This window comes from Notamacropus eugenii, chromosome 2 (assembly GCF_028372415.1).
Source record: "Notamacropus eugenii isolate mMacEug1 chromosome 2, mMacEug1.pri_v2, whole genome shotgun sequence".
NCBI classification, from domain to species: Eukaryota; Metazoa; Chordata; class Mammalia; order Diprotodontia; family Macropodidae; genus Notamacropus; species Notamacropus eugenii.
The window spans coordinates 305,010,656-305,036,343 of record NC_092873.1 but is presented as its reverse complement, the minus strand read 5'-3'; the positions used below and the strand labels follow the sequence as shown (position 1 = coordinate 305,036,343).

Below are 25,688 nucleotides of genomic sequence, written 5' to 3'. Positions count from 1 at the left end.
TTTCCCTGCTTTCAGGCATCTACTTCCACAGCCACAAATTCTTCACCCTCTTGGAGCCTCCTGTACCCTGCCTTCCCCGCCCCCCGCCCCCGTCAGGAGCCCTTACGTTCTGTTGGAGGTGCTATGTGTGTGTCTCTGAGACCCCCAATAAGCTGAGACGGCCAAACCGCACCAACACTCCCCTATCGCTTCCTCCCCTGACTCTGAACTTTCCCAGCCGCGGGTCCCCGCTCTCAGTGCCTTCCCCCGGGCCTCCGCACTCACTCCCCAGCCCGTCCTGCTCCCAGCTCTAACCCCTCTTCGGGTCCTCCCCAACCCACGGCCCCCGCCCCTCCCCATCCCGGCAGCCCCGCCTCACCTGAAGTGGGAGTGCAGGTACTGCTCCCCAACTCCACGGAGGTAGTCCCGGCCGTCGACGAGCCGGAGGACGACGCCATCTTGGCAGCCCCCTCCCCCCCACCCCGGCGCCCTCGCTCCGTCGCAGGTCCGGCTTTTCCCCTTTCCGGAGTCGAATCTCCCCCGACAGGCTGCGCAGGTAACCCACTTCCCGCCGGCCGGCGCCCCCTCCTCGAGGGCCTCCCTCAGACGCGTCCGGCCGGCTCCGGACCCGGCTCAGGACCGCACCATTCGTCCGGCACAGGGGGATTCTCCTCCTCTCTCGGGCCCCAACACCGTACAGATCTCAACAGGAACTGCTTTTTCCCTCCACCCTGGAAACTCTTTGGTGTCGCCCGGACCTCTTTGGCCACGCCTTCGGGCTGCACCACACCTAAAGAAAAAAGGGGGCGTGAGAAGTCTCCTGCCAAGCGAATCCCAACCCCTGCCAGAGACTTGTTTATCGTCCAACTCCGGAGCTCCGCACTGGGTGTCTAGGGGGAAAAAAAAAAAAAAAAAAAAAAAAAAATATCCAGGGCCCGCGCATGCGCCCGTTCTCCCTACTTCGCCCGCGTTCCAGCCTACACTTTCGGTGGGCGGGAGCAGAAGGAGGACGAGGCCAATCTGGACAAGTCACGAGGTCACATGATGCTGCCCTCACAAGCCCCAGTAAATCCCCGGAGGCTCTGGAGGGTGGGGAGGAGAAGCCGAACTCGCTTGGACTTCCTACCCTATGGTGGCCTGGATGGGTCACTTGGGGTGTGCAGCTGGAGAGTGGGCTAGGAATCAAAGGGTTCAGTAAGTATCCAGTTAGTGAAAAGGAACCGATGGAGGAAAAAACCCTTTGCAAGGGAATTCATAACAAGTTTAGGAACTTGGAGCTAGGTCACAGGTCAAGTTCCAAGAGCCCCGCCTCCGAGATCTACGTGGGGCCCTCCCTCCTGATGTTCCTCAGGATCATCTTCCCGCGTATTCATTCATTCGCGACACGTTTATTAGACTCATTCCGAAGCTGTCAGGCCTCTCCCACAAGCTTCGGAACACACCCGATCACATACTGGCCAAGCAAAGCTTCTGAATGAGTGCAGATCGCCGGGGTCAGAAGGCCGTGGTCAGTGGGTCCTATCACAGGTCATCTAACCCCATCCAAAAGCCATCACGCAGCTCCTGTTCTCAGCCAAGAGTTCTTGTAGGTTCAAAGGAAAATAGGCACAAGACAGAGAGTTCGCTGACATTTCCATCCTGTCGTCTTTGTCCATTCGGTTCCAACAAAGTCTGCCAGAAGTATTGTGGAAATTTGGAGAAGGGAGAAGATCTTTTCTTCCCTATATTCATTTACCCCACGATTATATAAGCTTACCTTGGCAGTATGCTTTCTAGAGATGTACATATTGATCATGAGATTGGAGCTCGCGTTGCCAGAACTTTGCTCAGTGTTTGGGAGGCTCCCAAGGAAAGAGTGGGAAAGAAAAGATATTAGACTATCAAACTGAAGGTCTACAGACTGATTGTGCTGACCTCACGGTTCTATGCTTGTGAAACATGGACACTTTACCAGCTCCATGGCAGGAAACTGAATCGCTTCCATTTGAATTGTCTTAGGAAGATTCTGAAGATCACCTGGCAGGATAAGGTACTGGACCCTGAGGTCCTTCCTAAGACTAAACTGCCAAGCTCTACTGCAGAGTGAAAGTTCAACAGACTGATCACATTGTTCAATTACCAAATGTACACTTGCCTAAAAGACTGTTTTATGGAGAACTCACACAGGGCAAGTATTCACATGGTGGTCTGAAGAAACAGTACAATGTCTTTCCTAAGAACTTTGGAATTGCCAAAAGACTAATGAAAAACGCTATCCATATCCAGAGAAAGAACTACAGTCTGAATGCAGTTCAAAGCATACTATTTTTTCTTCTTTTTTGTTCATTTTTGTTCATGGTTTTTCCCTTTTGTTCTGATTCTTCTTTCACAAAATGACTAGTGCGGAAATATGTGTAAGATGATTGTATATGTATCAGATGGTATGTTGTCTTGGAGAGGAGAGAGGGGAGAGAGAGGAAATTTAGAACTCAAAATCTTATAAAAGTGAATGTTGAAAACTAAAAATTAATTTAAAAAACCAACCAAACAAAAAAAGAACTTTGGAATTGATTGTGTGACATGGGAGACACTGGCACAGGACCACCCAGCATGGTGTGCGCACATCAGAAAGTGTGCTGTGCTCTATGAGCAAAGCAAAATTGAAATTACTAAAAAAAAAAAAAAAATGCAAGATGTGTATTTACACATTTACAGAATCCACCCCAAATATTCACATAGAATATTTGTGTCCGATCTGTATTAGAACAATTCGAGCTTGAGTGGGTCTGATCAGCCACAGTTAGAGGCATTGTAACCTGACTCTAACATAGTGATGTCATTTTGGTCTTGGAGAAGGAAGGACAACAACCAACCAATATGCACCAAATGAACTTTGCTATCTCTTACGCCTAGGAGAAGTCAGGAACTATAGTAATTGCTCCTTGCTGCCATCTACTGGACTTTTTGGTTTTGTTTGTTTGTTTTGGTTTCCCCCCAAATAATGGGTTGCCCATACCAAGCTTTGCAAAGGAGGGAAGAGGGAGGGTAGTTTGGTATATTGGAAAAATTACTGAATTTAGATTCAGACAGGGGACTTGAGTTATGGTCCTGGCTGGACTAGCTTTAACTAAATTATTTAAATTTTCTGTTCTTGTTAGATTATGCCCGATTCTTCGTGACCCCTTTTAGGGTTTACTTGGCAAAGATGCTGGAGTGGCTTGCCATTTCCAGCTCATTTGACAGATGAGGAAACTGAGGCCAACAGGGTTAAGTGACTTGCCCAGGGTCACACAAACTAGTAAGTGTCTGAAGCCAAATTTGAACTCAGGAAGATGAGTCTTCCTGACTTGAAGCCCTATGTTCTACCCACTGTACCACCAGCTGTCCATAACCTTTCCAGGGTTCTGCTATTTCACCTATAAAAGGAGAGGACTGGATATGATCCTGTGAGCTGGTACGAGAGTAGGAGATTTTGAAAACAGATTCTACATGCCTATGAAAATTCTCACAGAGAAAATAATACTGCCCAAGGAGGCTAGGGTTTCTTTCATATAGTGAGTCACTTCTACAATCAGCAGATATGAGAATAAAACTGAGATTAAATTAAAGTTGGACATATCTCCATGACTCTAACCAAAGTGGAATCCAGCCATATGAAGGAAACTCATCACCCTCAGCAATACCTCTGGATCCAGAAGAGAGTGGGATTTGAATGACAAAAACCGCCTCTGTCTACCAGTTTCTTTCTGGCCTAGGAAATTTAATTTTCTCTCCATGTATTAGAAAAGGAATCAGAGTAAAGAGTAATTATATATTCATAACTAAACAAGAGAGGTCAGGGAATGGGCAAGGACATAATGAAGGATTCCTCCTTCTCAATCTTGACTCATGCAGGGGCAGTATGCTCTTCAGGCAAGGCAGCCCCCCCACCCTCTTCTCTGCAACGTTCTGTTTGAGTCATATCCCTGATCTTCCCTAGCAACATTCCTGGCATAGCACATGAGGACACAGGATGATGTGGCAGGGTGTGGGGGAAAGGGTAGGGCAGATTGGTTTTGCACTCCTTAGGAAGTAGGAAAAGGAGCTAATCTCCATTTCCACTAGAAAAGGGAAAATGGCATGATACCTCTAAAAAGAATCATAGAAATAATCCCGTATATATGAGAGACAGTTTGGCATTGTTGATTGATCTCCAAAACATATTGGATTAAGAACAGGTGGAAGGGATGGAGGAGAGGCAAGAAGCTTAGGAATCTTTTTTTCCCCTCAATTATGTTTTTAAAAATTACAAAGTTGAAGTAAATTTACAGGAAAAATATAGCATTAAACTCTAACCTAGTTATCCCATACAGGTTGGACTAGTTTGCCCACTGTGATATCTTTTCCAGCTCTAAATCTCTGCAATTCTGTGAAATTATCTTTTGATCTTTATACATCCGAATAAGGGTCAGACTCCACTGATTTACCTCACCCAATTAAAAGTAACTGCTTTTTTTTTTTTTTTAAGGTAAGAACACGTCTTGATTGAATCAATCAGGCAGAATCAAGTCTGAACAGGGACTACTTACTTCATGCTGGTCTATCCACAGACACTACAGTATAAGCTGCTGTATTGTTACTCGAATATTTCTAGTAAATTGAATTTTGCCTAAATAATAAAGAGGCTATGGGTTAACTACATGTGTATATATAATATATGCCTGCATGTTAATTACTGAATATATTAACATTATATTATATATGTATATGTACATGTACATATATGTATATATGAAGTTAGACAAATAGTCCAATCTCTATCTCAATGTTAGGAATTTTTTTACTTAGGAGCTTGAAGCAATTGTGACTGAATTTATAACTTTTCATCTGAAATATTCTCCCTAAAGCTGAAGAGAAGAAAAATCATAGGGACCTTGCATGCCCTCCGAGGCTTAAAAGAAGCTAGTTATTGTAATACTGTGTTATATATACACGTGCATGTGTTTTTATATATGCTGTACACATACATCTATGTGTATATATACATAGCAAACCTTAAAGTGCTACGTACAAATGCTATCTTCATCATCATTTCCAGAGGAATTATAATGAACATAAAAGATCTCAAAGAGCCTTGTACAATAATGATAATAATGGTTGACTTTTATATATAGGTCTTATTATGTCAGGCACCGTGCCAAGCGCTTTAAAATATTATCTTGATTTCCACACCAGGCGTATGACAGGTGCCATTTTCATGCCCATGTTCTATATCTGTAGCATTATTTTACATAAGCATTTCCTCGTTTCGACCTCGTCCCCACATCACTTTTAACAGCTTTGTTGACAAACCCTGCTTTGGCAGACGTCTGCGCCTTGTGCTAGAGCCCCAGCCTGGGGATGAGAAGCCTTTCTGACACTGATTCGCTGGGTGACCGTTTCTGTTCTTTTAAAAGAGGCTGAATGACACACTCTTCCAACTCTAATGCCACCACCCAAAAACGGATTGAACCCAGACCCAGTGCCTCTCACGTCCTAGTTTACTGGAAATTGCTGAGAGCTTGAGGGGCGGGGAGAGGAGAAGTAGGCGGCCCTAGAGGGAAGGGGGCGGAGCTGTCGAGGCTCCGTGCCAGGAGGCCGGGCTACGGAGAGGGAGGGGTGGAGGAGCAGGGCGGGGCCGCTCCGGAGCTCGGCTCTATCCTCAGCTCGGCGCTCGGCTGCTTCTGCCTGTAACGATTTCTCCTTTCCGGCGGCGACGCTAGGCAGGCGGAAAGCACCGAGCGCCGAGCGAGCTCGGGTCCGCCGCCGGTGACGGCTGGAGCCGGAGGAGGGATGAGCTTGGCTGGGGGCCGAGCACCCCGGAAGACCGCTGGGAACCGATTGTCTGGGCTCTTGGAGGCAGAGGAGGAAGATGAATTCTACCAGACCACTTATGGGGGGTTCACAGAGGCAAGAGCTGGGCCCAGGGAGGGGGCGGGGCTGCGCGAAGGGGTCTGAAAAAGGGCCGGGGGAGGGGGAGGGGGATCGGAGAGTGGCGAGCAGGGGGGAGGGGCTCCCCTCGGCCTTCGCCCTCCGCTGCCCCTGCCTGGGACAGCTGTCGGGAGAGGAGGCCCAGGCCGGTATTTCTGGATCCTTCCCCGGCCGGGGCATCAGGCATCCGCTAGGCCTGGGTTCCAGTGCAGCCTCTGACATTCATCAGCCGTGTGGCCCTGAGCAAGTGACTTCCCTCCCGCCTGCCTCAGTTTCCTCATCTGTCCGCAGTGGGGATGATGATGACGACACCAATAGCCAGCGTTTATGGAGTGCTTTATAAGTATTATTTCATAATAGCACTTACCTCCCAGGGTTGTTGGGGGAATAAATGAAAGAATATTTGGAAGGCGCTTCATGCTAGCCGTAATGATCATCATCCTCTATTCCGTTAGAAATTACAGTAAATTTTAAAGATTGCCAAACACCATATAACTAGGATTACAAGGGCTGCCATTTATGCTTATTATGTGCCAGGAGGTTCCAGTGATTGTGTTTTTGGTGGAGGAGGCACTCAGGGTTAAGTGACTTGCCCAGGGTCACACAGATATAGTAAGTGCCTGAGGGCAGATTTGAACTCAGATCCTCTGGACTCCAGGACCAGTGCTCTCTCCCCTGCACCACCTGCCTGACCCAGACCCAGATGACTCTGAAGGATAAAGTGAGGCTGGTGATTTTGCACAGCCCTTCCTCACTTAAATCCAATTAACTTGTGCATCATGACATCACCTTCCTGATGTCATGGAGAAGGAAGGACAAACAACTATGTGCCAGATCCTTCATTAAGTCCAACACAGTCCTATGAGATAGGTGCTGTTACCATCCTCATTTATAGATGAGGTAACTGAAAACTGAGGCTCCAAGAGATCAAATAATCATAAGCATTTATGAAGCACTTTACAAGTATACTCTTATTTTATCCCCACAACAACCATATTTACAGATGGGAAACCTGAAACCTGAAACACAGAGAGGGTAAGTATCTGAGGTCAGATTTGACCTTAGGTCTTGGTGACTTCAAGTTGCGCTGCATAGTTCCTTTACAGATTTGATTCTGAGTCATAGCACTAATAAAGGTCTGAAGTGAGATTCAATCTTTGGGTCTTTTGGACTACAGGGGTAGTGTTCTTATCCGTGAGGAGATTGAGAAGGGTCCCTAAGCAGTTTGGAGGTTATTTAAACAATCAGTTTGTGAACACTAGGGAAGTGATGAGCAGAGTGAACATATAATTACATGCGAACAAGTGATGGTAATTACCAAGAACAAGAGGCAGTTGGTGGCTCAGTTGGTAGAGCACTGGACTTGGAGTCAGGGAGACGAATTCAAATCCAACCTCGCACACTAGCTGTGTGATCCTGGGCAAGTCCCTTGGCCTCTGCCTCAGATTCCCCAACAACTTCCCCTGGTTCTTGTGAAGATGAAGTGAGGTAACATTTGTAAAGTGCTTACTTAACACAGCTGCTGGTACATAGTAGCATGATATAAACGCTAGGCTAGCAATTGTTATTATTATGCCAGACTGACTTCATTTCTTAGGATCATAAATTTAGAGTTGGATGGGGCAAATAAATTTAGAGCTGTAAAGGTCATGTGGTCTAGCCTTTTTATAGTATGTATAAGGAAAAGCAGGTCCAGAAAGTTGTGATTTACTCAGGGTTACATAAGTAGTAAGCAAAAAAGTCTGGATTTAAATTGAGGTCATCTGACTCCAAGCTTGGTGTTCTTTGCATTCCATGTTTGGTTTGTTCTTTTTTTAAAGAGGTTGTCAAGGGAATGCTTTAGCCATAGTGAACCCAGATTTCTGTAAAGGGTATAACAGTTCTTTATGAGATCTTTATATACAGATGAAGAGAGCTCCATGATAGCATAGTTAAGCGGAAATCTAGATGGAGCCTTTTATCCAAAAAATGTTGGGTTAATAGATCTCCTCACCTGGGGCTCTGTCTTCTGTTTCTTGCTGTTCTATAGTTTTCATCAAAGATGGGGATGAAGGCACAGATATACCTTATTTATAGAATTTGTAAATAACCCTAAGCTAAGAGAAAGTTTTGGATGAGATACTTAGGCTTCAAAATTTTTGGCCTATTGATGTATCATGAAATTTAATAGACATAAATGTAAAATACAGCTCCAGGGTTAAAAACTTAAACTGTATGGGTACAGAATGGAATGGTTCACATGAAACAGCAGTTCGTCTTAAAACAGATCCCGAAGATTTAGAGGAATCATAGAGTTGGCCAGGGATCTCAAGAGTTCATCTAGTCCAACCTGTGCCCAAATAGGAATCCCCTCCACAGTGTTCCTGACAAGTGCTTTACTCAGCCTTCTGACTGAATGCTTCCATTGATGGGGAACTCATCACATACAGCACATTCCTGTTCTAGGATAGTGCCAATGGTTAGGAGATATTTCTTTACATTTAATATTAATCTGCTTTTCTGTTTGTTGCATTCTTTGCTCCCATTCCTCTCCTCTGGGACAAAGCCAAACAAATAATCCTTTTCAACAAATACTCCTTTTCCACATGAGAGCCTTTCAGGTACTTGAGGGCAGTTACCACATCCTCCCTTAGTTTTCTCTAGACTAAACATCCTATCTCCTTCATCTGATTGATGTATAGAGTGTGTTTTTCATTCTCGTCCCCATTCTGCTTACTTATCTATGTATGATCTCCAGCTTGTCGATCATCCTTCTGAAACACGAATGACTGAACACAGTACTAGACCTTAGGCCTCTTTATTGGCTGCCATATTACACTATTAACTTCTAATTAGCTTCAGGTTAAAGAAGCCCCCACATCTTTTTCTTTTTTTAAAATTCAATTAATTTGTTTTCATCTTTCAACAATCACTTCTGTAAATCTTAAATTTTCTCTCCCTCTCCCCTTCTTCCCCAAGACAGCTTGTAGTCTTATGTGGGTTCTACACATATGTTCTTATTAAACTCATCTTCACATTAGTCATGTCCCCACATCTTTTTCATTGAGCTATTAGGTTACCATTCCTTCCCCATCTCATTCTTGTGCAGTTTAATTTTTAACCCTAACTTCTGGGCTTTATCCCAATTGTTATCCCTGTTTCATTCACTAAAAACTCAATGTAAATAATATTGAGACATGGCTGCCAAAAAAAGCTAATTTGATTTTAGGTGGCTTTAAGCAGCGTATCCAGAGAGAGGGAAGTGATAATCCCACCACATTCTTCAGGAGTCAGTCTGCATTGGGAGTCATGCGTTTAGTTTTGAGGATCACATTTAAGAGAGACATTGACAAATGGGAGCAGTTACAGTAAAGCAGAACATTGATAAAAAAGAGTCTGGAAACCATATCTCATGAGCAGTAGTGGAAGAATTGAGGGTTGTTCAACCTTGAGAATCTTCCTTCAGTTGGGATATGTCTTTAGATATTTAAACATCTGTTATATGGAAGAGAGGCTAAACCTGTTGGTTTAGCTCCAGAGCAAAAAACTAGGAACTTGCAGGAGGCAAATTTTAATGCCATAGGAGAGATTTTTTTTTAACCAGTTAGAGTTATCCAAAAAAAAAAAAGGATTGACAGCTTTATGAAGAAGTGAGTTTCTCATCATTAGAAGAATCTAAGTGGAGGATGGATAACCACATGTTGAGGATATTTTAGAGGAGGTTTCAACATTGAGTAAGGATTAGTCTAAATCAGAGGTGTCAAACATGCTTGAATATTGCCCAAACCAGATTAAAATGTAATTGGGAATATTGAATAAAATAAATAAAAATACAGTAAAACACAGATGATGTTACTACGTGGTTTTCTAAGTCAGCATGCACCAGCAGGGATCATGATGGCCCGTTTCTATTGGAGTTTGGCACCAACAACCTCTAGGTTCTCTTCCTATTCCTTTTTAAAAATTCTATGACTTTCCCAAGGTCATCCCAGGGTGATGTTATGCATCAGCCCATAGAGACATAAGTTTGAAATTGAACTCATAACCTTTCCTCTGAACCCACTTCTTCAGTCAATCCTACCATCATTCTCCCAGTTTTTTAGGCTGAAACCCTTGTGCTCATCCTTGACCTCTTCCTTTCTCCCTGTATCTGATCATTAGCAAATCCTGCCAGTTCACGTTTCCATTCATGCTGCCTCTGCTTTTGTCCAGGCCTTCATTAATTACCTTAGACCTCTGTCCCCTCCTTGCAGTGGCCTCTAGGCTTGCCAGATTGCTCTATGAGCATGACCAGTTTAATCTTAAAGCACTTTTTTAAACCAATCCTCAGCGCCTTTCTGGTCAAAAACTTTCAAGTGCTTCCTATTATCTTCCAGATCAATGTCATAGTCTGGCATTCAAGGCCTTTTACAATGTATTTCCAATTTCACCTTTTTATCCTTATTTTCCCCTGCATGAATCCTTTCCTTTGGTCAGACTAGTCTAATTATTAGTCCCATAATTATGGCATTGCTATATGCATAAAGGCTTTTACCTTTGCCCGCCCTGTGCCTTAAACCCTGCCTGCCCTTTCCTCCTCTCTCTGCCTTTCCTTCAAGGTTTAATCAGGCTCTGCAACTCTTGGAGGAAGCCATGACTTACCATTCCAGCTCTTAATGTGTACCTTCCCCCCAAATCTTACAACACTTGGACCCACATCTTCCTTACGCACCTTTCCATAGGTAATAGGATGTACTGAAATGAGCCCTGATTGTGGGTCCAAGGAGCCAGGTTCAGATCTCTGCTCTTCCATTTACCATCACTTCTGTTTACTAAGCCTCAGTTTCCTGATTTGTAACCTGGACATAGTTGCATTCCCTACCTCACAGCATTGTTTTTAGAATCAGATAAAGTAGCACATGCAAAATACTTTGTAAACCTTTGTGAAGAAGGCCTCTGTGATTGTGAACTCTTAATATAATGTGCTGTCTCCTCAGCCAGACTGTAAAATCCTTGATGATAAGACTGTGACTTCTTCATCTTACTCTCTTGCACATATTAGGTGCCTAATAAATGTTTGTTAACAGGGAACATTCAACAAACATTTCAGGACTATTCTATGCCAACCCTCTGCAAGGCACTGTAGATTAAGAGAGAAAAGTAAAATGTACTCTCCCAAGGATTTAAAGCCCATCAGTGAAGATTATAGGCGTATGTATATACATATACAATTAACACTAATGCAAGGTACAATATGCTGAGCGTATAAGAGAGGAACAAATAGCTATGGAAGTTTAGAAGAGGGAAAAATCACAAAATTTATAGAATTTTAGAGCTGAAGGAGCTCTCCTATGCCATCTTGTGCAAACTCATTTTTCTAGATGAGGAAGCTAGAACTTTGAGAATCTAAACAGCTTGCCCAGAGTAGCACCAAGAGGGGCGGGAAGGAAGGAGGCTTTGAACTCAAGGCCCTGGCCTTTGCATTCAAAATCAAGCCCATGAGATCTTTAATATTTCCAAAACATATTCCTAGGCATCATTTTATTTAATTCTTATAACAACCAGGTGGGGCTGCCAGGGTAGGTATCAGTGTTCACATTTTACAGTACAGATAACCGAGACGCTAAGATTTAACTTATCCAAAGTCACAATAAGTATCTGAGGTAGAAGCAGAAGCTGTTATTGTTGGAGGCGGGGGTGGGGGACACCGAGTAGAGTGACTAGGTAGCCTTCTTGGGGAGGAGCTGTGTTGCTGTTTTCAGTTGAGTCCTACACCTTGTGATGCCATTTGGGGTTTTCTTGGCTGAGATACTGGAATGGTTTGCTATTTCCTTCTCCAGCTCATTTTACAGATGAGGGACTGAGGCCAACAGGCTTAAGTGCCTTTCCCAGGGTCACACTGCTAGTAAATGTCTGATGCTGAATTTGAACTCTTGAAGAGGAGTCTTTCTGACTTCAGGCCCAGCGCTCTGTGCACTATGGCACCACCTAGCTGAGTTTAATATAAGAATAATGACAGCATTTAGCTCAAGTATAGCACCAACTGTGTGCCATGCTCTGTGTTAAGTGCTTCACAGATATTGTCTTGTTTGATCCTCACAAAAGCCCTGAGAAGGAGATGCTGTTATCATCATGTTACACATGAGGAAGTCTAGGTAGATGGAGGTTAAGTGACCTGCCCAGGGTCATGCAGCTAATAAGTGTTTGAGGCTGGATCTGAACTCAAGTCTTCCTGACTTCCTGAAGAAGATGACAGTTATACCCTTGATCCATGAGTGACAATGTTCTATGTTGACCAAACCATCATATTCTCCTTCCTCCTCCAGGAATCTGGTGATGATGAATATCAGGGGGACCAGTCAGACACAGAGGATGAAGTTGACTCTGATTTTGACATCGACGAGGGGGACGAGCCAGCTAGTGACGGGGATGGAGACGAACCAAGAAGAAAGCGTCGTGTGGTCACCAAGGCCTACAAGGTGGAGTGGGGACCCTGGGGTTGGGGAGAGCCTGTCCTGGCACTAGCTTCCTTAGACTCTGAAAGCTCCTGCTCTCTTTCACCAATCTTCTAGGTTTTTCCCATTCCAACCCAACTCCCTCAGTGTCTGGGTTCCCTTCTCTAGGCCCCAGGTTTCTTGCTCCTTCTCCTTATCCCCTCAGCCCCTGGTCTCTGATCTCAACCTGCCCCCAGGAGCCAATCAAGAGCTTGAGGCCTCGAAAAGTCAGTACCCCAGCTGGAAGCTCCCAGAAGGCCCGGGAGGAGAAGACGCTGCTGCCCTTGGAACTGCAGGATGATGGCGTCGACAGTGAGTTGGGACCTCTTTGGAAAGGTCTCCCCATCAGAATGTCTTATTGTGTCTTAGCTCTGGATTGTGGTGGAACCATGTTGTCAACCACAAAGAAAAAATGAGCCCAAGGCTTACTAGATGCTCCCAGGTAGGAGCCCTCCTCATGAGTACAGAATAAAGCCACTCTCTCTGAGGTATGGAGTGAAGAAGAGACTCGTTCCTTCCTTTGGGGAGCCCACTGCTTAACTCATGAGATTAGTCCATAGATAAAGGCCTTCCAGCTACCTCTTACTCTGGGGACTACATACAGCCAGTGTTTAATTCAGGCTGTTGACATGCTCCTGGGAACATTTCCTTGTGCTCAAAGAAGGTGCCCTTATTTGATATAGCTGCATCACAACAGAGTTAGGAAAACAAGACCATGTTGGGGTAATCTGTCCTGCCAGTCTTCTCTAATGTCATGTCTAATCCAGGGTATAAGGATCATAGGACTCAGAGCAGAAAGGAGCCCAAGACCATCTCGTGTGGCTCCTTCATTTTGCAGATGAGGAAACTGAGTCTCTCCAAGTCTAGTGATTTGCCCAAGGCCTCCTAGGTAGGAAGTAGTAGAACCAGGGTTTAACAGGCGAATGAAAGAGAAAAGGTGTTGTTGGGGATTTGTTGTTTTGGGGGAAGGAGCTAAGAGTATGTCAGTCTGCGTGGGCTTCTTGGAGGAGGTGGTCCTGAGGTACAAGATTTCTCTCTTTCTCACTTAATCTCTCTAGGTCGAAAGTCCATGCGCCAGTCGACAGCTGAGCACACTCGACAGACATTCCTCCGGGTTCAGGAGCGGCAGGGCCAGTCACGGCGCCGAAAGGGTCCACACTGTGAGCGACCACTGACACAAGAGGAGCTCCTCAGGGAAGCGAAGATCACAGAGGAGCTCAACTTGCGTTCCCTTGGTCAGCCAGGGGGCTGGGGAGATTAGAGGTGGAGAATGGGAGACAGGAGCTAGGAAAGCAGAGGGAAAGTATAGGGGGCTGGTGGTTTGATGTAAGGGACATATCAGGGAGAGGCAATGGCACACAGGGAGCCCAGGCATTGTGGGAGGTGTGAAGTGGGGGCTGTGGGGCCAAGAAAAGGCTCTGGACAGACAAAGGTGCAGCACTGGGGGCTGGCAAGGTGGGGAGGGAGGGAGACCCTAAGTGAAACCTTAGGAGGTGAAAAGCATGGCCTGGGGGAGGGACTGATAGTGTCCATGGAGCAGAAGGGCCTGACTCTCCTCTACCCCCCAGAGAACTACGAGCGACTAGAAGCAGACAAGAAGAAGCAGGTTCATAAGAAGCGCAAATGCCCAGGGCCAGTGATCACCTACCACTCCATGACAGTGCCCCTGCTGACTGAGCCGGGACCCAAGGAGGAGAACGTGGATGTGGAGGGGTGAGTGGGAGAGGTTCTGAAGATTCCCTGCCCCTGCAGCATCACTGCTCAGCTTCCTTCCTCTCTCTTCTCTATTCCCCTCCTCAGGCCAATGGAGTTTCTTTCTTTTGGGGGGGAGGCAAGGCAGTTTGGGTTAAGTGACTTGCCCAGGGTCATACAACTAGTAAGTGTTATTTCTAAGGTCGGATTTGAACTCATGTCCTCCTTTCTCCAGGGTAGGTGCTCTACTCATTATACCACTTAGCTGCCCCCAAGGGAGTTCCCTTTGTCCTGGCTCACTTTTTCCCTGTCATTTTGTCCATCCCCCAGTTCAACCAACAAGCCTTTCTGCTTCCTCCTCTTATGCATAGACTTTTTGTCTCTTCCATCCCTCAGGCTTGAGCCACCCACTCTGGTCTCCACAGTGGCTCCTCACTCTGGAACAGGGCCGCTTATCCCCCCTGCCCGGTGCTCACGTACTTTCATCACCTTCAGTGATGACGCAACATTTGAGGAGTGTTTTCCCAGGGGGAAACCCCCCAAAATCCCCGTGCGTGAAGTCTGTCCTGTGACGCACCGTCCAGCACTGTACCGAGATCCTGTCACAGATATTCCCTACGCCACAGCTAGAGCCTTCAAGATCATCCGGGAGGCCTACAAAAAGTACATTACGGCCCACGGACTTCCACCTGCTGCTTCTGCCCTGGGGCCAGGCCCACCACCACCAGAGCCCCTTCCTGGGCCTGGGCCCCGAGCTCTTCGCCAGAAAATCGTAATCAAATGAAAACACGGCTGGTCCTCAGAGATCCCTCCTTTGCCCCTTGTCACCTGGACCTCACTGACCTCGCCTCCGTCTCCCCTCCCCCTGCTGTTCGTCTCTTGCCCTCATACCCATGTCAGACCCCTGATTTTCTCTTCCCTCTTTCCCTTGAGCGACCTGCCCATGTCCTATCTGTATTTTTTAATCTAATAAAAATAGGAAAACTCCCGTCTGATAAGCCTTCTGTGGAGGGGAGGAGGAGGGACCTTTATGCCATGGCCATTGAAAGATCTCTTGCCATTATTTTGATCCAGCATAATGTTCATGTAGGAGGCGGCATGCATGTCTGTCTTTTCAACGAGACTGTGCACCTGTTGAGGGCAGGGGCTGTATCTTCTCGTGACTCTCGTGTGGGCTCTAGATATCTGCCGATCACCCAGCTGGGACTAGAATTCAGGTGTCCAGAACATTAGTCTCTTCTGTGAAACAGGGAAGGGCTGCCATGGCTGCTGCTGGCCACCAGGGGGGCTGGGCTAGGTTGTGTGAGGGGGGGTGTACATGCGATCTCCCACCCCCACCCCCCACCTGGCCAGAACTAAAATAATAAAATGCTGAGCTCACTGCTCCCCCTGCCCCCTCCCCCAGCACAGGGCTCCTCCTGCCGCCCGGTCAGTGCCCAGGCAGAGCAGACAGAACGACAGAAGGGGAGGTGAGAGGGGAGGGGGCCCGGGAGGGGTGGGAGAGTGCGCTTCTATTGGGAATCCTGGGGAGTTAAGAGGCCGAGTGTATGTATGTGACACTGTCACTCAGGTTGTGGGTCCCCTCAAAACTGAGGTTCTTTGTGGTTTACACTCTTGGCATTTCAAGTTTGGGGTGTATGTATGTCCCGGTTTGTGTGTGTCTGGCTGTGGGGGGTATGTCTGTGTATGTCTCCTACCACACTGATTGTACTTTCCCCACCCCACTCCCCCATGGTCCCACCAAATGTTTCTAGAAGAACTTGACCCCAGATTACAGGGCATGAAGTCATTCCTCCCTCACTCCCCCAAATAGGGCCAGTGTCACCTTCCACTTAAGGGCAGAGACAAATGCTGGGAACCCAGTACCTTCCCTCTGGCCTCTGTCATTCCTCAGCTCTTGCACCTGGAGAGTCCCTCAAGTTTCCTCCGGCCCTGAGCTCTGGGTCTCCCTTAGGACTTAGAAGTTTGGAAGGCACAGGAAGTGAAGTTCTGACAGTGCCCCAGCCCACCCTCCCCCTACTGCCCCAAGCCTTCTCCCATTGCCCAGGGAAAGAGGAGCAGCTGGCCCGGGCTTCCCATTCCCTCAGTCCTCTAGGCTCTCCCTAGTCTAAGGAAGGAGCTGGGTTGATTGAGAGGGGGGAGGAGGAATTTCCCTGAAGCTCTCCACCCCCTCCTTCCATAGGAACTAGGCAGGGACCCAAGAGATGTTGGCAAGGGCCCCGGGCAGCTGTGTTAGGGGTGAGGGGGCAGGAGAGGCGTTGACGGGTGAGGGTGTGGGCTGTGTGTGTGGGTTGCTGCCAGGATTTCTGCCCACAGATCCTCATCTGGGGTGAGTGGAAGGGGAGGCAGAGGAGATGAAAGATCTCTGATGCTAAGCCCAAGTCCCCCATCCTCCTTCCTGCTTCCCACCCCACCCAAGCATCCTGGGCTGCTGAAGGATCTCTACCTTCCTTCACCCATTATCTCTTCATGCACCTATCTGGTCTAACAATTCCCTAACATTCCCTAGGCTCTGTGGGATACCATGTCATCCTATCAAAAGGAACTGGAAAAGTATAGGGACATCGATGAAGATGAGATCCTGAGAAGCCTGAGCCCTGAGGAGCTGGAGCAGCTGGACTATGAGCTGCAGGAAATGGACCCCGAGGTAAGGACATCGAATGGGGAGGTAGTCTCCACACCGGGGACCTGAAGAATGTCCTCAGGGAGGTGGGGTCAGGGAATCCCTAAGGGTGCAAGGGGGTCAGATGGGGAACCTTGAGGGTGTCCCAAATTTGGGAGTGAGGAGTCTGAGCTGGTCCTTCCCCCCACTCCTACCCCCTCCCAAGAACATGCTCCTGCCAGCCGGGCTAAGGCAGCGTGACCAGACAAAGAAGAGCCCCACGGGGCCCCTGGACCGGGAAGCCTTGATGCAGCACCTGGAACGGCAGGCCCTGGAGACTAAGGAGCGAGATGACCTGGTGCCCTTCACAGGAGAGAAGAAGGGTACAGGAACCTTAGCGAGGCACTCGGCCTCTCAACTTGCTATTACTTTATTGTGTCGTTGATATCTCCCCATTTCCCCTCCTCTCCCTCATGCCAGTCATTCCCACCTGCAAGCCCCAATGTCCGGCTATTCCATATTTCTCGGGCTCTGTGAAGTAGCCCCCTGGGGGGTGTTAGAGGAAGAGGAACCCCAGCATCTGAATTTTGAGTTCCTCCCTCTCCTTCCTGTAGAGACCCAGAGATCCTCTTCTCCAATTCTCCCATTTTCCCCAACAAAGCCATCTTTCCTCTCAGCTCCTTGGCCCAGCTCAGAGTCCCAAGAGTCTTCATATTCTAGACCCTAAGCACTCACTCCTCTGTACTGACCAGGGTTTAGGCATTGTAATACCCAGCCTGATAGGAGACCCAGATCTTATGATGCCAGACCTACATAGGACCTATGCATGACATCTGACCTAACTGTAATCTAGGAGCTTGGGTAAGAAGGATCAAGGCAGACAGGAAGCCAAGGATATGGGTTGGAAAATGTTTCCCTTTGCTGATTTTCATCCCTCTACCAGGGAAACCATTCATTCAACCTAAGAGGGAAATCCCTGTGGAAGAACAGATCACTTTGGAACCTGAGTTGGAGGAGGCTTTGGCCAAGGCCACAGATGCTGAAATGTGTGACATTGCAGGTGGGCAACCCCGGTGACAAAGGAGGGGGGCTTGGTCATGAGGCATGTGGGAAAAGAGGAACGCACTGCATTAATGAAGTATATTGGATAGGTGGAAGTATGCAAAGGGCTAAGAAACGTCATGAAAGAGTCACCAGTCCCTGCTGGGCTAAGGCTACCTCTCCTTCCCCTCCCCTGCCCCCTGACTCATTGAGGGGAAAATTTGGGGGAGGTTGAGGTATCCTTCTTCCTTTTACTCATGTATCCCCTTTGCCATCTCAGCCATTCTGGGCATGTACACACTGATGAGTAACAAACAATACTACGATGCCATCTGCAGTGGAGAAATCTGCAACACCGAAGGCATCAGCAGTGAGTGGGTGCTAAGGGGAGGCAGTGGGCACAAAGGGGTGGGGACAGGACTGGGGGCATAAGGGCTAACGGAATTGGGGGATGGGGGAACATGGGGGATATCCCCCCTCCTCCCCGCCCCCTCTAGGTGTGGTACAGCCTGATAAATATAAGCCAGTACCAGATGAACCGCCAAACCCTACAGACGTCGAGGAGACTTTGAAGAGAGTTCAGAACAATGACCAGGAACTAGAGGAGGTGAACCTCAACAATATGCAGGTACTGTATTTGGTCCTACCCCAGAAGAGAAAATCATTCATTCTAATGGGAGGCCTCATTGTGGGAAGAAACCTGATTATCCCCTTTCCTGTGGACAGGACATTGCAGCCTCCGCTATTATTGAGCTGTGCCAGGCCATGAAGGGGAATACCCATGTGCGGAGCTTCAGCCTGGTAGCTACACGAAGTGGTGACCCTGTAGCCAATGTGAGTCCTGGGCACTCCTGATCACACTGTCACCTTAGCTTGGCTCCCAAAGAATGCCCATCAGTGTACCCTGCTCCCTGACTCACATCCTTATTACTCAGATTTCCATGGGATCACAAGCTCAAATGGTTAGAAGGGAAGGGACCTCATAGGGCATCTAGTCAACCCCCTCCCCCCCGCACATTTTACAGATGAAATGGTGGCCTGAGATCACTCAAGTCTTGGGCCTCAAGTCCATGCTCCTCCTCCCAGTATGTCCCACTTCTCCTTGGCCTGGGAACTGACCCAGGTCACAGCATTGCAAGGACTCAATGCCCTTTAAGGTACCTTCTAGCTCTAAGTCTATGAGCTAGGCAGTTCCACAAGATCCTTTTCTCACAGACTACACTATGCTCCCTTTTGCCCTCATTTTGTGTCCTGCTCTACTCCACTCTGCCCTCACTGTCCCTCAAAATCCCTCCTGGAGACTCGTTTTCCACTTGCTCCAGGTTTATCTTACCCCCAGTGACATCTACTGACCCAGCTCCATGTTCCTGTCATTCAGGCTATAGCTGAGATGCTTCGGGAGAACAAGAGCCTTCAGAGCCTCAACATTGAGTCTAACTTCATCAGCAGTACAGGATTAATGGCTGTGCTAAAGGCCGTTCGGGAGAATGCCACACTTACCGAGCTAAGGATGGATAACCAGGTTAATAACTTCCTTCTCCAAGACAGCCCCTCTTCCCCAAATCCTGAACTTTCTGAAAAGAATCAAGACAGCACCCTTAACTACTCCAATTCTGGAGTCAGCCTTCTCTGATCCCTCAAAGACACAACAATCTTGGGGGGATAGTCTGTGACCAGAGGGGGTGGTAAACAACCTGTCTTCTCTACTACCTCACTGTCAATAACTCCTGCTCTCCCCCCCACCCTCAACCCTTCCAGCGTCACTGGCCAGGAGATGCTGTGGAGATGGAGATGGCTGCCATGTTGGAGCACTGTCCAGCCATAGTACGATTTGGTTACCACTTCACACAGCAAGGACCTCGGGCTCGGGCAGCTCGAGCAGTGACCCGGAACAATGAATTACGTAAGTGACCATGGAGTTGGAGGAAATTATGAGGCTTAGAACTCTCTGGGTTAGTCCTTCCAACGTTAAATTCAGCAAGTGGCTGACTGGGAAGTTCCAACAGAAACCGGAGGAGCCAAGCTCTGCCCATAGGAAGCTCTGAGTTGCTAACCTAGAAGTGGGTAAGGTTCTTCCCATGTACTTTGAGACTTTGATGGATTTGCAATCTCACCAATGAGGACACTCCCTTCAGCTGTATAGACCCAAAACCAGTGTCTCTTCTTATCCTTTGTGTCTTCCGTCCATGTCCTCCCATTCACAGGGAGTCCAGCTAATGTGTTTCCTCTAGATGTCCGATCATTGCAGGGCTATACCAGTGGGACACACAAGCTATCTATCCTCCTTACTCCTTCCATAATCTCATACACGAGCAAGCTCTCCCCTTCTGCACCTCTTTCCAGCCTCTAACCCTGGCTTCCTGCCTGCCCTCATCTCTCTGATGACATTACTTCCACAGAGATCCCTGGGCAATATGAATGTCCAGGAAAACAGATACTGAGAGACAGAAGTCAGTTTTATTAAGGGGATAGGAGAGCATTCCTAGGCCACTACCTTCCATTGGGTTCTTGGGGAGGAAATGATAAATGAAGGAAGATTATTCTTCTGAACAGGCTAAAGCAAGAGCTTGGGTATAGACTCATTTTCTGATTCCTCCTACCTCCACAGGTCGGCAGCAGAAGAAGACATAATGCTGTCCTTCCCCATTGTTCAAAGCTGGGACCCCTAGAAGCTGGAATTCCCATCTCCCCTTCCTGTAAATAAAAGTCTTTTTGCCCATTTCACCTGCCTCTTTCTCTGGCCTGGGACTGGGAAAATGGGGAGATGATTTTGGCATCAAACATGCCCCCCCTCCCCAGGGTGTCTGCCAGTTCACTAGGGGATTATTTATACCCCAGAGATCAGGAGGTTCTAGGCTCAGGTTACCTCTAAGGGGAGGGAGAAATCCCTCCCTCTACTAGTCTCCTTATGCCTCTGGCCCATCCCAATACACACATCCTCTTCTTTATTTCCACTCAGTGTTGGCTCCTCCAGTATCTCCTGAATTTGGCTAAGCCCCACTAGAAAGCAGAAAAAACCCCTGTGGAAATGGGAGGGGAAAAAAGGGGGAGTTGAGGTAGGGAAGGCATCTGACAATTCAAAGGGCAGAGTCCTGCCCTATATACTTTATTAATAGGGCAGAAGGCTGGGTGCAGCTGACGCTTGGCATGGTTCTAGAAGGGGTGGGTGTGGTATAGGGAGTTGTGCAGCCTGCAGGGGTAGAAGGACCTGAGATAGCTGTATGGTACACAGAGCCAGAACTTAGAGGAAGAAAGACGTTAGGTTCCTAACATCTGCTCTGATTTATTTAAAGAAAGTGGGTGGGGAGGTAGGCTATCAATCCAAGGGGAAGTCAGGGGGTTCCTCTTCATCAGAATCAAACTCCACGTTCTTATCCTTTACCCACTGACCTCTTCCATCCTGGATCCAACCAGAGCTGAGAAGATCAGAGAAAATAGGTCTGGTAAGGATGAGGAAATAGGTTCATAGAAGGGAGGGAAAAGGAGTGACAGAGAAGAAAATAAGAGAAGCAATACATCAGGCTACCCACCTGCGCAGGTTCAGATAATGGTCCAGTGCTCTTCGTCTGGCAGGACTCAAGGACACAGGGGCTGGGGCTGCTACTGAATCCCTCTTGGCCTGCATATCACCCTCAGACTTAGGTGTTCTGTCAGCCTTCTTGTCTGAAGGTGTCTCAGTCTGGGGGGGCCTATGTGAGAGGTGGGGAGCTGAGGACGAAGGAGCTTCTGGTCTGAGGGAGAAGGAACAAAGTTTATGATGTTCATATCTTGGTATTAAGATAAGCTCCAAACGGGCACATGATTTAGACATAAAGGGTGATATCATAAGCAAATTAGTAGAATATGGAAGAAATTATCTGTCAGATTTATGGATAGAGATTATCTATCCATAGACTAAATGACTAAATGAGAGAAAGAGGAGGTAAAATGGATAATTTTGATTACATGTAATTAAAAAGTTTTTGTGCAAAAAAAACCAAAGCATCTAACACTGGAAGAAAATGAAGAAACTGGGGGAAAAAAATCTTTGCAGCAAATTTCTCTCATAAAGGTCACATTTCTAAAATATATAGAGACTTGGGTTACATTTTCAAGAATAAGAGCCATTCTCCAAATGATAAATGGTAAAAGGATATAAGTAGGCAATTTTTGGAAATCTAAGACATTAATAACCATATGAAAAAATGCTGTAAATCACCATTAAAGAAATGCAAATTAAAACAACACTAAAATACCATCTCATACCCATCAGATGGGCAACAATGACAAAAAAGGAAAATGACAAATGCTAGAGGGGATCTGAGAAAACAGGTACATTAATGTACTATTAGCAGAGCTGTGAACTAGTCTAACCATTATGGAAAGCCATTTAGAACTATGCCTAAAAAGCTATCAAACTGTACATACCAAGGGTGGGGAACCTGTGTCCTTGAGGCCACATGTGACCCTCTAGATACTCAAGTGTAGCCCTTTGACTAAATCCGAATCCCCTTAATAAAAGGATTTGTTCAGGGAAGTTTGGATTCAGTCAAAGGGCTGCTGCACTTGAGGACCTAGAGGGCCACATGTGGCCTCGAGGACACAGGTTCTCTACTCCTGGTATATACCTTTTGACCCAATGATACTCTTACTAGATCTATAGCCCAAAGAGAGCAAAGAAAGAGGAAAAGAACTCATGCACAAAAATATTTATAGCAGCTTTTTTGTAGTGGAATTCAAAACTGAGGTGATGCCCATCCATTGAGGAGTGGCTGAACAAGTTACAGTACATGAATGTGATGGAATACTATTATATTTGTATTGAAATTATGAGAGGGATGGTTTTAGAAAAACCTGGGAAGACTTGTATGAACTGACACAAAATGAAGTAAGCAGAACCAAGAGAACAATTTATATAATAACTGTAATATTGTAAGGATAATCAGCAATGACTCTAATCAATATGACAAAACACAATTCCAAAAGATTCATGATGAAATATTCTATCCCTTTCCAGATGGAGAGAGATAATGGCCTCAGACTGCAGACTGAGCCATATTTTATTTTATTTTCTCTCTCTCTCTTGGATATGACTAATGTAGAAATTTGTTTTGTATCACTATATACATATGTAACGGATTTTATTTTTCTTGACTTCTTAACAGCTAGGGAAGTGTAATACAGAGAGAAATTGGAACTGAAAAATAAAATAAAATAAAATTGAATTTTAAAAAGTTTACAGTGTTGGGGAGGAATCCAGTCATCTTTTGTCCCTAATACATCAGAGTTATCTACTTCTGTTCCTCCCATCTCAGAAGCAACTCCTAGTAATCTTTCTGAGCATTCATACCCAAAGTCTATTATGAATTACTACTATGAGATCATATAGTTTGACCATTTATCATTTGGAGAATGGTTCTTATTCTTGAAAATGTAACTCAGTTCCCTATGTGGGAACCTATGGGATTTCTCCTTCCCATCTTCTCAACCCTTTGCCAATCCTTTGTCTTCACATCTTTTTTATTACTGAAAGCATTCCTTTAACAGTTATCATGCATCCACTGTCCTAGGTGCTGGAAGACAGATGTCTTCACTGAGTTTTACAGTTTGGTAACAAATGCCCCAGGTTTTATTCTACCTTTTTCTCATCCATCTTCCTCTTCCTCTAATTTCCTTGTTCTTCTCTAAAAACTGCCGCCACTTTCCTACCTCCATCTTCTTGTTTCACCTCTCTTCTATCCAAAATTACCTGTTTCTCTGCCGCCGACAGCAACTGTTATAATTTGGGGCTCTTCGTAGGGCACTTTGGGTGATCAGACGGGTCTGGGCCAGCAGAGGAGCCTAATGCAAAGCAGAGGTCAACAAATGCTCTCAGACCTAGGGGGAACAAGATACTTCACAGCTCCCAGGATGAGAGTTCTACCTAGGAGAAACCTCCCTTTCTCACTTACCTGGTCCCCTATCTTCTCAGTTCTCCTTTCTTCCTGCTGTTTTGGATTCTGTTCTCCTTTCCACTGATGCTTCTTACCATAGAAATCTTGCAGGCCTGGTGGGGAAGAGATACTCAGCATGGCTCGGGAAGGCTTTGTCAAGTTAATGTCCTGCTTTTAACCCTTTAACTTACTGGCCAGGTGTCTCTTCCCTGCACGGTGAGCAGTCAACATGGTCAGTGTGTCCAATACAGGCCGGTGGGGACAGACAGCACAGGCAAATCTTGAGGGGAAAGATGGGTGAAAGAGTTGCAATAGCCTCGGGAACCCTTGCTTTTGGTCACCTCAAGGCTATTCTTTCCTGCTCCCTTCCCAGGTCTTCCTACCCTTTTGCCAGTGCACACCTCTTCCAATCTCCCCCCATCACCCACCACTCTCTCTCTCCCTCTCCTGGAATCCAAGGCTGAATCAAGAATTGACATTTTCTTCTCATCATCCCCTTGTTTGTCTCTTCAAGTTTGATGTCTCCTAGACCTCACCGTCCATCTCGAAGCATCAGTGCCTCGTCTTCTGGGATATAACTGGCCAGCAAGTCCCCAACTCTCCGCTTCTAGAAAAGGAGAAGGCAAAGTGTGGTCCAGTGCTGTAACCAGGAATTCTGGTGCTGATGATAAGATAGTGGGTGTGAAGGGAAGAAACTGAGGGGGAAGGCCTCCTGGGAAAGAAGTTGGATGGGACCAGTCTATTGATGACTTTATTTTTCCAGTGAAGGTTTTGAGATCCCACCTCAGAGTGGTCACCACTCTCAGTGGGCCATGCTTAGGTTTCCTGTAAGCCACAATGAGGCAAGGAGGGTAAGGCTTATCTCCAGGGAACCTGTGGTCCATGTCCTGTCTCAGCCGAGCCTCCAAGTCTTCTGACATCCCAACTCCTTACCACTGCCAAGGGTGGTGGAAGAGGAAGAGAAAGGGTTCTACCTCAACCCTGGGATGGAGGGTCCCGGGGCAGGGCGACAGTGCTCTGGCTGTTTCTACATTTGATTCCAGCAGCTCGTCTGTGACCCGCTCCCAAATATTGATCCATAATCAATATATATATATATGAATACATATACGGGCCAGGCGCTGCGCTAAGCGCTGGGTACACAAAGATGGAAAAACCCGTGCTTGTTCTCAAGGAGTCTACAATCTAATAATGGGGGAGGAAAACACACAAAAAAGCTGAGAAGTGGGGGGGGGGGGGCGTATGGAAGAAGCCCCACATGAGAGCAAGCTGGTGGGAAATGAGATGTCTATGCGATGGCCCTTCTCCTCCTCCAATGGACAAGTTTGGAGTTCGCCCCTCTATCTGCGGGGCTGGGGGATCTGGGGGGAGGGGAAGCAACCAGGCCCAATGGACCTTGAAACATAAATGAGGTTTCTGAACCAGAATTTTACTGAGGGCACGGCGGAGAAGTCAGAGAGCGCCGAACTGAACGCTGGAGACCCCCCTCCTCCCCTCCGATCCCTTCCTCCTTCCCCTCCCCCACCCCACCCTGTATGGCCCCGCCCCTTGGGGGGTTGCCGAGGCAACGCGTGAGCCTCATCTCAGGGGCGACAACTACCCCCCCCCCCCTCTCCTCACCTTGAGCACATTGAGCTGGCTCCAGTCGTCCCCTTCCCTCTTGAAGGACATGGTTTCTATCACAGCCCTCCACCACAAAATATAGCGACTCCACCACCTATTCTTCAACGCCTTCACAGTGACCGTAGCTTCGACGGGGGCGGAGCGGAGAGTTATATTTTTTGGTTGGTTGATTTCTTACTTCCGTGGCGTATGCTTCCGGGAATGCGAGAGCATCCTGCCCCGCAGCTCCTTCTGATTGGCCTCGCGGAAGGACTACACTTCCCAGGATGCCTTGGAGCCCCGCGGCTCTCTGGGAATTCAAGTCTTTCTCAGTATCTCCAGAGCCCTGGGGGGGTCTGTAAGGCCCCTTAAACTGGAGGGTTCGGGGCTGTCTCCTGGTTCCGGATCCTGCATGAGTGGCGTGAGCTTCCACCCGGGGCGGGGTGGGGAGCTGGCCCAGCCGTGCTCGCCAGGACTCCT

General features: G+C 47.2%; 4 protein-coding genes and 1 long non-coding RNA gene across 11 annotated transcripts in view; 3 read left to right on the top strand and 2 right to left on the bottom strand.

Moving 5' to 3' along the window:
• Positions 1 to 871, bottom strand: part of LOC140522996 (putative PIP5K1A and PSMD4-like protein) — a 49,375-nt gene extending 48,504 nt beyond the window's left edge. Inside the window, exon 1 of the mRNA XM_072638108.1 lies at positions 359 to 871. Coding sequence (XP_072494209.1) covers positions 359 to 437 — 79 coding nt within the window. The 5' untranslated portion in view covers positions 438 to 871. The remainder of the gene's footprint in view (positions 1 to 358) is intronic.
• A 98-nt stretch (positions 872 to 969) lies between these two features.
• Positions 970 to 4,650, top strand: LOC140527683 (uncharacterized). Of its 3 annotated transcripts, none has more exons than XR_011974891.1 (2): positions 970 to 1,173; positions 4,466 to 4,650. It is a non-coding gene; the product is annotated as an uncharacterized lncRNA (long non-coding RNA). The 3 variants fall into 3 exon arrangements; XR_011974892.1 differs by lacking the exon at positions 970 to 1,173 and adding an exon at positions 3,117 to 3,256; XR_011974893.1 differs by lacking the exon at positions 970 to 1,173 and adding an exon at positions 3,676 to 3,761.
• A 913-nt stretch (positions 4,651 to 5,563) lies between these two features.
• Positions 5,564 to 15,039, top strand: VPS72 (vacuolar protein sorting 72 homolog). Its single transcript, XM_072644785.1, has 6 exons — positions 5,564 to 5,886; positions 12,192 to 12,344; positions 12,557 to 12,671; positions 13,418 to 13,594; positions 13,928 to 14,072; positions 14,448 to 15,039. The coding sequence occupies exons 1-6, from the start codon at positions 5,770 to 5,772 to the stop codon at positions 14,833 to 14,835; spliced, it is 1,095 nt and encodes a 364-aa protein (XP_072500886.1). The 5' UTR covers positions 5,564 to 5,769; the 3' UTR covers positions 14,836 to 15,039.
• TMOD4 (tropomodulin 4) lies at positions 14,832 to 20,416 on the top strand. Of its 3 annotated transcripts, none has more exons than XM_072644782.1 (11): positions 14,832 to 15,268; positions 15,457 to 15,520; positions 16,561 to 16,698; positions 16,880 to 17,036; positions 17,597 to 17,713; positions 17,975 to 18,064; positions 18,192 to 18,322; positions 18,421 to 18,528; positions 19,073 to 19,216; positions 19,453 to 19,597; positions 20,303 to 20,416. In XM_072644782.1, the coding sequence occupies exons 1-11, from the start codon at positions 14,832 to 14,834 to the stop codon at positions 20,323 to 20,325; spliced, it is 1,554 nt and encodes a 517-aa protein (XP_072500883.1). In that variant the 3' UTR covers positions 20,326 to 20,416. The 3 variants fall into 3 exon arrangements, with proteins under 3 accessions (XP_072500883.1, XP_072500884.1, XP_072500885.1); XM_072644783.1 differs by having other exon boundaries at positions 15,213 to 15,268; positions 15,462 to 15,520; XM_072644784.1 differs by lacking the exons at positions 14,832 to 15,268; positions 15,457 to 15,520 and adding an exon at positions 16,287 to 16,380.
• SCNM1 (sodium channel modifier 1) lies at positions 16,895 to 25,581 on the bottom strand. 3 transcript variants are annotated; one of them, XM_072644788.1, is made up of 8 exons: positions 25,227 to 25,581; positions 24,143 to 24,213; positions 23,798 to 23,886; positions 23,625 to 23,719; positions 23,423 to 23,514; positions 21,225 to 21,425; positions 19,195 to 19,268; positions 16,895 to 17,016 (listed from the first exon to the last, which is right to left on the bottom strand). In XM_072644788.1, the coding sequence occupies exons 1-7, from the start codon at positions 25,275 to 25,277 to the stop codon at positions 19,199 to 19,201; spliced, it is 669 nt and encodes a 222-aa protein (XP_072500889.1). In that variant the 5' UTR covers positions 25,278 to 25,581; the 3' UTR covers positions 16,895 to 17,016; positions 19,195 to 19,198. The 3 variants fall into 3 exon arrangements, with proteins under 3 accessions (XP_072500889.1, XP_072500888.1, XP_072500887.1); XM_072644787.1 differs by lacking the exon at positions 16,895 to 17,016 and having other exon boundaries at positions 19,172 to 19,268; XM_072644786.1 differs by lacking the exons at positions 16,895 to 17,016; positions 19,195 to 19,268 and adding an exon at positions 20,958 to 21,110.
• Between the last annotated feature and the right edge of the window lie 107 nt (positions 25,582 to 25,688).